This window comes from Nannospalax galili, unplaced genomic scaffold, assembly GCF_000622305.1.
Source record: "Nannospalax galili isolate Female #2095 unplaced genomic scaffold, S.galili_v1.0 scaffold806, whole genome shotgun sequence".
Lineage (NCBI taxonomy): Eukaryota > Metazoa > Chordata > Mammalia > Rodentia > Spalacidae > Nannospalax > Nannospalax galili.
The window spans coordinates 1,319,036-1,332,182 of NW_008355419.1; the positions used below are offsets into that span (position 1 = coordinate 1,319,036).

At 48.5% G+C, this 13,147-nt stretch overlaps 1 protein-coding gene across 8 annotated transcripts in view; it reads right to left on the reverse strand.

Moving 5' to 3' along the window:
• Morn1 (MORN repeat containing 1) overlaps positions 1–13,147 on the reverse strand; it is a 57,189-nt gene that overhangs the window by 35,310 nt on the left and 8,732 nt on the right. For all 8 annotated transcript variants that reach the window (XM_029555861.1, XM_029555859.1, XM_029555863.1 and 5 more), the window contains 2 exons: positions 7,266–7,362; positions 6,358–6,468 (listed from right to left, as the gene is read on the reverse strand). In XM_029555861.1, the coding sequence (XP_029411721.1) occupies positions 6,358–6,468; positions 7,266–7,362 (208 nt within the window). The remainder of the gene's footprint in view (positions 1–6,357; positions 6,469–7,265; positions 7,363–13,147) is intronic.

Consider the following 13,147-nt stretch of genomic DNA (forward strand, 5'->3'; position numbering starts at 1 on the left):
AGAGAGGATTAAAATAATAACAACAGGGCGGAGAGACAGCTCAGTGGTTAAGAGCACTGACAGCTCTTTCAGAGGACTATGTTTGATTCCCAGCACCCACATGGCGGCTAACATCCATTTCTAACGCCAGTTCCAGGGGATCCGATGCCTTCTTCTGACCTCCGTAGGCATCACACAGCACGGGTGCACTTGTACATATGCAGGCAACACACTCATTAAACATGAAATAAAATAAAACAAGGACAACAGCAGCGACTCAAAGCCCGGGTCAGGAGTGGCGGCACTCGCGCACTGTCAACACCTGGAGATGAGGCAGAAGGATGCCACCAGCTCTAAGCCAGCCTGAGCTACAAACTTAAACCACAACATAGGTTAAGCATCCCTTATCCAAAATGGCTGGGACCCATGATGTGTCAGTTTGCAAGGTTTTGGATTTTTGGGGTCACTACCAGTTGAGCATCCCTCATCCAGAAATATAAAATCTGACACTCTCTGAAATCCAAAGCCATGGCCCTGAAAACGTTTTGGATCTTGGATTTTAGGTTTTTGGACTAGGGGTGCTGCCCTCAGGGAGACAACACGAGCCCAAATGATATTTACAGAACGCTCCACCCAGCAACAGAATGTTCACTGAGGTAGGCCTTAGTGCTGGCTCACAAAACAAGACTCAACAATTCAAAAGGGACTAATACACTGGCAGTGTGGCTTAGCCACATGGAATTTAGAATTCAGTAACAGAAAGATCTCTAGAAAATCTCCAAATGTTTAGAAATGAAACAATACACTTCTAAATAACTCATGACTCAAACAAGTAACCAGGAGAGAAGCAGAACATATGGGGAACTAAGTGAAGATGAAGAGCGGCGCCGAGGGGGTTTATAAACATCATAGGAAACAAGGGAGGTGAGTCTCAAGTGAGTGACATCCAAGCTCCCACTTTAAGGCTGAAGGAGAACAAGTTGATCAAAGAAAGCAGAAGCAAGTAATTAACGGATGAAAACAGAAATTTAAGTAGAAAACACAGAAACTGGTGAAACTAAAGCCGATTCTTTATCAATAAATTTGATAACCTTTAGCCAGACTAGTCAGGAAAAAGAGAAAAAATGCTAGTAGCACAGTATTTATAACAGGAGAGGGAGAGGAACAACCTCAGGTCAAATGATTCAACCACCTCCATGGAACAGACAAATATTCCCTGAGACAGAAAACACCAGGGCTGAGGGAAGAGAAGGAGCCTGTGACAGGATGGGACTTAGCAGGAGAGGATCTTCTGGTGAACTTGAGAGCTGGGGTGAGGCTCAGTGGTGAGTGCTTGCCTAGCATGTCTGTGGCCAAGATTCAACTCCCAGGAACACAAAAGCCCAAACGAGGCGGTTTCTATTGAATTCTACCAAATACTCAATACAAATTATTCCACAAACCAAGGAAGAGGGGCAGGGGAGAAAACCTGAGACCATTCCTAAACGAGAGGAAACATTTCTGAACAAAATTTCAGCAAACTAAATGCCAAGATAATTAATTTGGAGAAAGAAAAGTCTTCTTAACAAATGGATGGTGAGACAGACAGCCACACTCATAAATTCCTGCTCCACAGAATGGTAACTCTAAACGGATCAGTGTCCTAAACACAAAAGACAAAAATGTCAAATCCTTCACCTAGCCCCCCTTAAACCAGGTGTGGTGGTGCACAGCTGTAATTTCAGCACTCAAGAGACAAGAGGGGCTGGAGAGATGCTCAGCAGTTAAAAGCATGGGCTGCTCTTGCAGAGGACCCAGGTTCAGCTTCCACTACCCACATGGGCTAACAAACATCTGAAACTCCAGTTCCAGGGCATCCACCACAGGCATTGCACACACATGGCACACACATACATGCAGGCAAAACACTCATACATGTAAAATAAAAATAATAAAATGTTTAAAGAGAAAATAAAAACAGAGAGAGAGAGAGAGAGAGAGAGAGAGGAGGATTTCAGAAGTTCAAGGTCACCCTCAGTGACATAATGAGTTTGAGGCCAGCCTGGAATACCAGAGATCCTGCTCAGAAAAAAAGAAAAAAAATAAATTTAGCAGTAATTATTAACAATCATATTAATAAAGCCATTATAATCAAATATCTAATGGTAAATTGTAATTTTTTTAAAAATATTTTCATTATTATTATTATTATTTTGGCCTTTTTGAGACAGGGTCTCCCTGTAGCCCCAGCTGTCCTGGAACTCACTATGTAGACCAGGCTGGCCTTGAACTCACAAAGATCCACCTGCCTCTGCCTCTGCATCCCAAGTGCTGGGATTAAAGGTGTGCACCACCATGCCTGGCATTTTTTATTATTTTTATGTGTATGAGTGTATTGTTTGCGTATATATGAGTGCACCCATGTCATGCAATGTCGTGGAGGTCAGAAGAGGACTTCAGATTCCCCTGGAACTGGAGTTATGGATGGTTCGTAGCCGCCACGTGGGTGCTGGGAATTGAACCCAGGTCCTCTGTAAGAGCAGTCAGTGCTCTTAACCACTGAGCCATATCTCCAGCCCAAACTGCAATTTATTAATAGATTTAACAAAAGCAGTATAAGACATGCATGGAAAATGTGCATTGGTAACTAAAAGCAGGGTGCCAGTTAAGTGGGTTTTCTTAATGTTTTTATTACTAGTATTTTATGTGTGAGTGTATTGCCTGCATGTAGGTAGGTGCACCTGTGTCATGCAGTGCTCATGGAGGTCAGAAGGGAGTGTCAGATCCCCTGGAACTGGAGTTACAGACAGGTGTTAGCTGCCATGTGGGTGCTGGGAACCAAACCAGGGTCTTCTGTAAGAGCAGCCCATGCTCTTAACCCCTGAGCCATCTCTCCAGTTCCCAGTTAAGTGGAGTTTTATGTCCATGAACTAGAGACTCAGGGAAGAGTCACTGTGACCCCATCAAAATCCCAGCAGGCTTTTGGTTGTTACTGGAGAAAATGACAAGCTAATTCTAAAACTGTATGCAAATGTAAGGGCCCAAAGCAACCAAACAATTTTGAAAAAGAGCAAGGTTGGAGGCGTGGCAAAGGTTAAGATTAAGACAGCATGGGATGGTACAGACAAGAGTTACCTGATATAAAGGGTCACACAGACAAATGGGCACAACTGAGAGTTCAGAAAGCAGCTTATGGTGATTATGGTTTGGATCAAGGTACCAGGAAGTTCAATGTAGAAAGGACAGTCTCCAGTAATTGGTGCTAGGAGATGAACTCTTCTCTTACACATAAAATTTAGTTGAAAAATGGAATATAGAATGTGTTTACAGAATATGAAAACTAAAAACATCACAAAAGTTCTATAAGAAAATGGGAGAAAACTTGTGGACTCCAGTTAGGCAAGAAGTTTTAGATACTGGACCAAAGCTATGAGCCATAAAACAGACAGCTGGTAAACTGAACTCTACCAAAATTAAAAACCTTCAATGTATATAAAAAAAGTAAAAAATAAAAATAAAAATATAAAATATCTTGGAATAAGTTTAAACAAGGAGCTGAAAGACTTATGCCATAAACCCCTGACTTAACAAACCCACTTTCAGTGTATAAAAGAAGCACTAAGGGGTGGGGCTGGAGACGGCTCGTGGTGAAGAACACTTGGTGTTATTCCACAGGACCTGCGTTTGATTCCCAGCACCCACATGGCGGCTAACAACCATCCCTAAATCCAGTTCCAGGGAATCTGACACCATCTTCTGGCCTCTGTGGTCATTGCATGCATGTGGTGCACTTACATACATGCAGGCAAAACACTCATACACATAAAACAAAAATAACAAATAAAATATTTAAAAAAGAAGCATTAAGAAAATGAAAAGAGAGGTTGGAGAGCTGGATCCATGTTAAGAGCCGGCTGCCCTTGCAGAGACCTGGGTGCAGTTCGCAGCGCCCACGTGGCAGCTCACACCCTTCTGTAACTCCAGTTCCAGAGGATCCCATAACCTCTTGGCTTCCTTTTGGGATCAGGTATACATGTGGCACACTTACATACATGCAGGAAAAATATACATACATTAAAAAAAATTTAGTTATTATTTATTTTTATTTTTCGGTCTTTTTGAGACAGGGTCTCCCTGTAGCCCCAGCTGGCCTGGAACTCACTATGTAGACCAGGCTGGCCTTGAACTCACAGAGATCCGCCTGCCTCTGCCTCCCAAGTGCTGGGATTAAAGGCGTGCGCCGCTACACCTGGCCCTAAGATTTACTTATTATTTTTATTTTATGTCTACAAGTGTATTGCCTGCATATATGTAAGTGTACTCGTGTCATGCAATACCCGGGAAGGTCAGAAGAGGGTGTCAGGTCCCCTGCAACTGGAGTTATGGACAGCTGTTAGCTGCCATGTGGGGGCTGGGAATCAAACCCAGGTCCTCTGCAAGAGATCCAGTGCTCTTAATCGCTGAGCCATTTCTCTAGACCCTATAAAACCTTTTTAAAAAAGGAAAAAGGGGCCAGGCGTGGTGGTGCATGCCTTTAATCCCAGCACTCTTGGGAGGCAGAAGCTGGTGGATCTCTGTGAAAATAAAAAATTAAATTAAGAAAAAAGAGAAAAGAAGCCACAGTCTAAAAGGGAACATTAAAAAAAATTGTAAAAGGCTGTAGCCAGAGCACATCAAAAACCCCTCACACAAAAACAAGGCCAACCGCCTACTTTCTAAAAACGAAGGGACATTTGACTAGACATTTCTCCAAAGGAGCTAGACAACTACCTAGTAAGAAGTGAAACACTGCTCTGACTGCAGGGAGACACCGCTGCCTGGCCACGTGGCCAGGGCTACAGAGAGAACGGCATGTGCTGACAGGAGGCAAAGTCAGGACCTGACTCTGCTGGGGGATTGCAAAGGGTGCCATCGCTTGGGAGGATGGTAGGTAGCTTCTTTAAGACATTTGCTCCTGTATTGTGTGGCTGTGGGTGTGCACAGAGTGTAGTCAGAGGACAACTCGCAGGAGTCAGTTTTCTCCTTCCACCATGTGGGACCTGGCGATTGAACTCAGGTCAGGCCTAGCAACAAGTGCCCTTACTGGCTGAGCCATCTCATTTGCCTGGCAGCTTCTTTCAAAAATATATATATATTTTTGTTAGAGACAGGGTCTCATTATGTAGCCCTGGCTGGCCTGGAACTCCCTATGTAGATCAGGCTGGCCTCAAACTCACAGAGATCCTCCTGCCTCTGCCTCCTCAGTGTTGGGATTAAATCTTTGAAAGTTTAAACATCTCGGCCATTACATGCTGCAATTCTGCCTATAGGTATAACCAAGAGGAATGGACATGTGTTCACACAAAAGTGTACAGTATTCATAGCAGCACTGCCCTTAATAGTCAAAATGTCTGTCAGCTGATGAAGGGCAAGGCAAACAGGTATGGCCTGTCCAGGCACAAGATGCTGTTGCTCAGTGAGGAGTATGGGGCTGAAACACTGACTGCATATGAGACGCAAGCAAAAGACCACATACAGTACATTCCACCTGCATGAATGTCCGAAAGAGGCAGACCTGCAGACACAGAAGACGGTTAGTGGCCACTTGGCCTAGAGTGAGCATAGGACTGTAAATAAGACCAAGGGAACTTTCTAGAGGGATGGGACTGTTCTGAAAGGGACTTATTACCATTAAGTGGTGGTGGCTGCCCACATCTGCAAACTTACTAAGAGATCATGGAATCTAGCTGGACATGAGGGTACACAGCTGTCATCTCAGCATTTTGGAGGCAGAGGTAGGAGGGCCAGGAGTTCAAGGCCGGATCTCTCTTAGCTACTTAGAGAGCTTGAGGATTGTGACTATATTACATATATATATATGTGTACACATTCATTCATACACACACACACACTGTGGCTTTCTCAATGAAGCTTGTTGAACAGAGATGGATGAGCATGTTTTGGGAACCAGCATGATGGAAAGGCATTTGGGAGTCAGTGGACCCATACCTTGTCATGGCATGGGGTTCAGTTACCTGAAAAGAAATCTGACCTCTTTGAATACCCCATAGGAGAAATGAGAGACTGCCCTGGGGCTAGATGGGTTATAGTCATGCTGACCTGCTCAGCCAAGTTGATGGCATCTTTTCTATCTTTTATGTTCTGTAAGATGCATATTAGTCACTAAGAAAGGGTCTGCCTGTGCCAAAGACACATGTGCATACATCTGTGGATATACACACACATGCATGTACATACTCCCCACAAGGCACACATACACACGTGGGTGCATGAACACGGCTGCCTCCACCATTGGAGCCACCAAAGCACCACTCCTGGTTGTCCTACATAAGAGCCACAGCACACTTGTTTTCTGGAAGAGTGGTGGAGACACTACTTCACCATCCTGGAGACACTTACTCTTGGCAACTTCCCCATCATCCTGCTGCAGCTGTACTTTCAAGGTGAAGGACGATCCTTGGACCACCTCCAGCACCTCTGGACCCAGGGCCACAATCCTTTTAGCCTGAGCTGGGAGAGGCAGAGCAGGGCTTTAGTGGCTGGGATGGTGCCCCACTGAGGGATATGTTTTTTTCCTACCCAGTCAGGAGAGCTACCAAGGTGAGGCTTCTGGGGCTGAGGTCTCTCAGGCATCGGTTTGACATGGGCAGGACTGGCTAAAGGTTTGGATGAAGGACTCATGTCCCTGGCTAGGCTCACCCCTGGGATAGCACCTTTGCCCTAATTCTAAGGAGAGATCACTAAGAACAACAGAGGGGGCAGGGGATGGCCCAGGAAAGTATCTTTAGGCTGAGGTAGATATGCCCACCTTTAAGTCATGCCAAAGTGTAGAACTCTCAGGAAAGTTAAATGGAGGCCACTCAGGGGTTGGAGGGTGGGTCAGCATAGCATGCATGACCAGGCAACTCCAGATCCCTGTGACCAAGAAGCCCCATCGCTAGGAGGTGCCTGTGGCCGGGAGGTCCCATAGTTAGGGGGTCTGTGGCTGAGAGGGCCTGCAGTAGAGGGTCTGGTTGTGGGGATGATGGGAGTCCTGTGGTCGGGGGTCCTGTGGAAAGAGATCCCATGGCTGGGAGGCCCAACTTGCAGCAGGATCCCTTGGGTCCAGGGTCTGCATAACCACAAGTCCTTTTGAAATCAACTATAATATGCTTTTCTTAAAAGGAGTTGGGATTTTAGATTCCACTGCATCCCAGTGTGGTCCAACACCTCCCAAATGACTGTCCAGAGCCACCTGAGCTACAAAGAGGACAGCCTCAGACACATGACAGATCCTACAAGGACAATGGGAAAATGGGGACACCTACCTGCTGGGTGGCCATTAATCCACAGCCCACAGTAGGTGACTCCTGAGCAGTGGGCCAAGGTGCCCAGCCCACTCCAGATATTACTGTGCCACTGTCCCTGCAGGCAAGATAGGGTGGCCTTAGAGGGTGGCTCCAAGGGCCCCAAGACCTTTTGTTGCAGGAGACTCCCAGGCCCCAAGGTTGCTGGTCTTTCCTTTGGTGGCAGGCTCTGCTTTCTGTTAGGAGGGATCCAATTTGCTTTGCTAAGTATTCTCCCCTTGAATTTTAATTCGTCAGGAAGTATGGGAACAAAGGCACAGCACACACCATGCAAACAAAACACCACCGACACACACACTTTCTGTACAAAGGCCTTTTAAGACAGATGCAGCACTTGTGAGTTGACCCTAAGGAGACCTGAACCTGGGTCCAGGATCAAGGTGGGTTGCTGTTGCCCAGCTCTTCTAAGATGAAAAGGCAATTAAAATACACAGCTTGAGCACATGCACCCCTACACCAAGGGAGGGGGTGCTCTCCACATGCCCCACTCTGCCCAAGTACACCTGGATTTCCAAATCACATATACTGGGGAACAATTGTGTGAACTAGCAGGATTACTTCCATGCAAATCTCAAGATTGGAATACTGTTTCGTTTGATTATGAATTACTTCTGTTTGGGGGAAATCAGTCAACTGCAGGCTGGATTAGAGTCACTCTCTTGCTGAAATTAACTGGGCTCCAGCTGCCTGGCCCTGCCCTGGATCCCACAGCAGTGGTGGCTTCAGCATGCATCCTGGGCTACTAGGCCATCTAGTCACTTGAAGGGAGGGCAGGAAGGTCCAGGGTCTGAGAAGAGCAAATAGAATGCACATGTAGATGGTGGGGTGCACTCAGACCTGCAGGGAATTGGAGGCTGTGGTCATGCAAATTGGGAGAAGGCTGAAGTCCTAGCAGGGTCCCTAAAACCTGGGCAAAAACTGGCTCACACCAAGAGATGAATGCAAAAAGCAGCCTCAGGCCAAGCCACAGAAGCAGAGGGGTGAGTGGGGGCACAGCTGCTGGCCTCGAACAGCTCAAGCCTCTAGGTGCTGCCCTCAAACACATGGCAGCCAAGGGGTTCACCTCTCAGTTCCAGAGAGGTCAGCTACTACCTGGGGAGCATGTGGGCTGCCCACCAGGCACAAAATCCTCTGGGATTTCAATGGGGTCTTCTTCCAGAGACTGATCACTGATGAAGGCTCAGCTGACAATGTCCCATCCTGGCAGGTACCATTCACCCCACCATTTCCTTCTGCTGAGTCCTCTGCTAGGAGGAGTGTCCATTCTGCCCTGGGCAGGCTGCCGCTTGCCCTGACCGTGGTAGTCTTTTCTTGTCTTGGCTGATGTGGATGAAAGGCCCAGAGCCAGGGTTAGGCACAAGGGCTAATACATCAGGGCGGCTCTAGAACTCACAGGCTGTACTGATCAGGGAAGCTTTGGGAGTTCTGCATGGAAGCCAGGAGGTGACCTGCTGCACAGGGTCCTCCCCTGGGCTGGCTTTCTCCACACGAGACTTAAATGACCCACCAAGCAAGCCAATCTTGTCATTTACCGGCTTCTCCCTGGCAGTTTTCCTATGTCCTCCTGGGACTGCTGTTCTTGCTGTCTCCAGTCCCCTTTCTTCTCATTCCGGTTCTCCCAAGGGTAACCACCACACGGATGGCTGGTGATAAATGCTCTCTCTTTCTGAACAGATGCTACAGGAGGGACAACCTTGGCTCTGGCTGAAGGACTCTCACGTGTCCCAGGACCCAAGTTAAGAGGCACAGAAAGGCAGTTTTCCTTTTCTCTATGCTCACTGTGCCCACTTGGACCTCTGTAAAGTACCAGTGTGGGCTTTCAGAAAGGAGGGAGGTGGGCTATGGCCAGATCTGGGTGTAGTGGCCAGGTACCTGACTCTGGGGTGGGTGCTACAGAGGGATGTGGCCAAGGACAAATGTCTAGGCACTGACAGTGATGAACACACAGTGGTGCAGAGCTGCCTGCTACAGTGCCAATAGCCTGAGCAGTGGTAGTGGAAGAGTGTGGGTGGCACTAGTCTGCCCCAGGAGACTTTCAGTCAGCCACTGCCTAACATCTGCCCCAGTGTGACCAAAAGTGCTCACCATCCATCCCTGAGGTAGGTGGTCAGTGGGTTACATGCTGGAATCAGAACCCACATGACAGGGCTTGGACTGGGTGTTCCTGGCCTCAGGACAGCACTTGGATGGTACAAATGTGTGTAAAGGACAAAGACACTAACCCATCATCCTACCTGAATCCTACACGTGGACATTTTGCACCCAGATCATGAACAAATACATATTACAATATTTTAATCTCTAGAGTGTTGGGGAAGCTGCTGTGGATGACACCCTTTCATGGTGGCCCTGTGGCTACTGTGAAGCAGCCCAGGGTGGCAGCTAGCAAGCACTGGTCTGGACTTCACAGCCAGGAGCCCTGGAACTGCCACCTCCCACCCGGACTTCCACTCTTTGGGTATCGAGGCAGGCCTGGGGAAAATCCAGGGCAATACTCAGTGTGGGAGCAGTCTGGGAGTCTTAGCTACAGAGAGGTGGAGTGGGTCACCACACTGCCACCACAAAGCCCCAGGGTCTGGAAACACCTGCTTTCCCTTCTCTCTGCCTGGCTGCTGCCCGACACCCAGGGGATAGGTATATACAGAGGGATAGAAGAAGGTGGTGATCATAACACAGTCAGCCAGCCAGGAACTGGTCACATGGGGCCTAGCTTTGCACCCAGTCAAGCAAGCACAAGTGAACAGGGATTAACATCAGGGAAGGGTGGAAGGATGAGAGTGAAGCACAGCTCTATGACTGCTAGGTAACTGCAGGACCAGGAGAACAGAGCTCAGGCCCCTCCCTACCCCGTTCTGCCACAGATGCACACCACAGTGGGCAAACTGAGGTTAGTCACCTGCAGGAAATAAGCCCTCAGTCCCTTTCTCACTGCAGGGTGCTCTTCCTACGCCTTCCTTAGACATGACTCCAGAGTGGCCACACCGCTGGACTGGCGGTATGCCCACCCTGGTCAGAAGTCTGCCTCTTTGCTCTTGTACATCCTGGTTTTCCCTGGGGTAACAGTCTCCACGTGGTTTCTGAGTTGGCCTACATGGCATTTATGGTCTGGAGAAAGCAACAGTCCCCAGCTACTGCTGAGTCTTGGACCTCTACTGCGATCATGGCTTTCTGGCCCCCTTGGGTGACAGCATGTGTGACCAGTCATTTGGACCCTCTCCTGAGGTTGCGATATAAGGGACTGCAGTGTTCAGCCTGCAGGGATGGAGATGGCGTCCCTCCCCTCCCATTGATGGTAGGCCTGCAGGATACTGGATCTGACCTCCTGATTTGGGCTGTATCTTCCCGGAATTTCAAGGTGTGGACTGGGAGATTTCTGCAGGGACACTGACCCTGGTAGTGCAGCACTAAGCATTCCTGTAATGGATGGTTCTGTTAGGACAGGAAGGGTGGATGTGGAGAGCAGTAAGACCCCTGAATGCCTATTTCTAAGCATAGGTCCTCCACTGCTCAAGTTCTCACCAATCTTCTGTATTAAGAAACATGCCTGGGATGAACACCCTCTCCTTCCTGGACTGGGGCCCTCTGGCCCAAGGCAGGTAGGCAAGGAACATAAGAGGCAGCCACAGAGCTGCCTTCATCTGCCCGGTGACGTGCTGGCCCCTGGGTCCTTCTGGAGTGGCGTTCCTGCACATGCCAGGTAAGGAGGGAAACTGGGAATTGCTGCAGGTGAAGGCATGCATAAGGCTGGCTACCTATCCCACGTGTGCACTGGTGTGCCAAACTGTGGAGTGCCCTCTAGGAAAACCAACATGGGAAATGCAGCCAGTGCTGGAGCAGGAAGATGTCTCCCACAGGACATGTTGCAGGGGAGGCCTCCACTGCACCAGCTTGCAGTCCTCTGGCATCCCACCAAGGCCATGGAACACCATCACCATGTCAGCTGCCCCAGTGTAAGGAAGATGTGCCTAATGGTCTCCAGTAGCCCCAAACCTGCCTTTGGGAACTGTGGATTTCTCCTGGGAATTTCTCCTCAAGGTCTGGATTTTTCTTTTACAAGATGATAACACTGATGTGACTCAGATGGGAATTAAAAGTCAAGGCCAGAAAAACAAGTCGCTGACTAGGGAAAGGCTGAGCACTCTCCAGAATACAAGACTGGGCCTGGAGTAAGAGGAAGCCAGTGCTGGGAGGGGGCTGGTGAGGGTTGCTCTCTTGAGACACCAGTGTCGAAGGGCCAGTACCTACCTGCAAGTTCACCTGCCTGAGGGTCAGAAAGAACAGGTCAGATGTCTCCCTGCAAGGACTTGTGTTAACAGGCAAGCACCCTCAGGCAACAGGACTACTCAATACTGTGAAGGACAGAGTGCTGAGAGTCACTGCAAGAAGGGGAGCGAATGCAGCCGCTGTGTGGTGACGGCAACAGACAGCGGGTGGGGCGCAGGTCTCAACCATTCCCTGCCAGGAGCTCATGCTCATTAGGACAGCAGTTTTAAAAACACTAGAGAGTAAGTGTGGTTAGGAGGTGAAAGAATTGGAACCCCTGTTTGTTTCCCTCTTGGGGACTTCAAATACTACAGCCACCATGGAAAAGTTTGGCTGCTCCACAAAAAATTAAAAGTGTAATTGCCACATGGTGCAGTCATTCCCCTACTCAAAGGTCTGTGTGTACATGCTTGTAACAGCACTGTTCCCCAAGGCCCCCAGAGGGAGCAGCCCAAATGTCCACTGAGATGAATGGACAAGGGAAATGGGACACGTACCCACAGCAGGAGGCCTCTCAGACTTCAAAAGGCGGTTCCAACACATGCTTCAAGGAGGATGGACTTGAGGACATGATGCTCAGCAAGACAAGCCAGTTACAAAAGGACAGGTCCTGTGTGAGCCTACTCCTGAGGTCCCTAGAGGAGCCAGAGTGACTGAGACATAAGAAGTGGGTGCCAGGGGCTTGAGGAAATGGGGAGGCAGGGTTTAATGGGATAATCTGTTTAGGGAGATGAATTCTGTGGCTAGATGGTGGCGATGGTCGTACAGTAATGTGAGTACTTAATGCTACTGAACTGGACACTTGAAAATGGGTAAGATGGAGCTGAAGAGATGGTTCAGTGGTTAAGAGCACTGGCTGCTCGATTCCCAGCACCCACATGGCAGCTAACAACTGCCCATAACTCCAGTTCCAGGGGAATCCAAACACTACCTTCTGGCCTCTGTGGGCACTGCAGACACCCATGTGGGACATGGGTGTACTCACACACATGCAGGTGATGCAGTGATACACTAAACTAAAAATAATAAAATATTTAAAATGATGGATACAATGGTAAGCTTCCTATTTTGTGTATTTTTCTTTTAGAGAAAAGGCCTGTGTTTGACTAATGACAACATAAAGAACAGTGGTGCCTTGTGGGAAGCAAGTCTTGTTATAGCTCCCACCCAGTGACCTCTCTTGAAGCCTCTGCTTGGCGCTCTGTGTAGGTGGCCCCTGGATTGGAGAGTTCAGCAGAGAGATGGCCATCAGCTGGGCCAGAGAACCACAGATGTCTCTCTGCCTCTCCTGAGGGTTAATGAGGGCCGAGTGACAGACTGGGTAATTCTTTCCTCACTTGGGTGGCATGTAAAACCTCTTGCTGCCTCAGAATTCTGGGCAAGGTTTTGGGCAGGTGAGCTTGGGCAGGCAATTGTGGGTGTCCATGGTATCTGAGTCCTGATCTCCTGGAAGGCTGGTCTGTCCTCCTGGCCTTGTGTGCCCGTCTCTGTTCAGTATCTACAAGATCCAGACAGGGGAGACTTGTTTTTTTTTGGTCTTTTTGAGACAGTGTCTCCCTGTAGCCCCAGGTGTCCTGGAA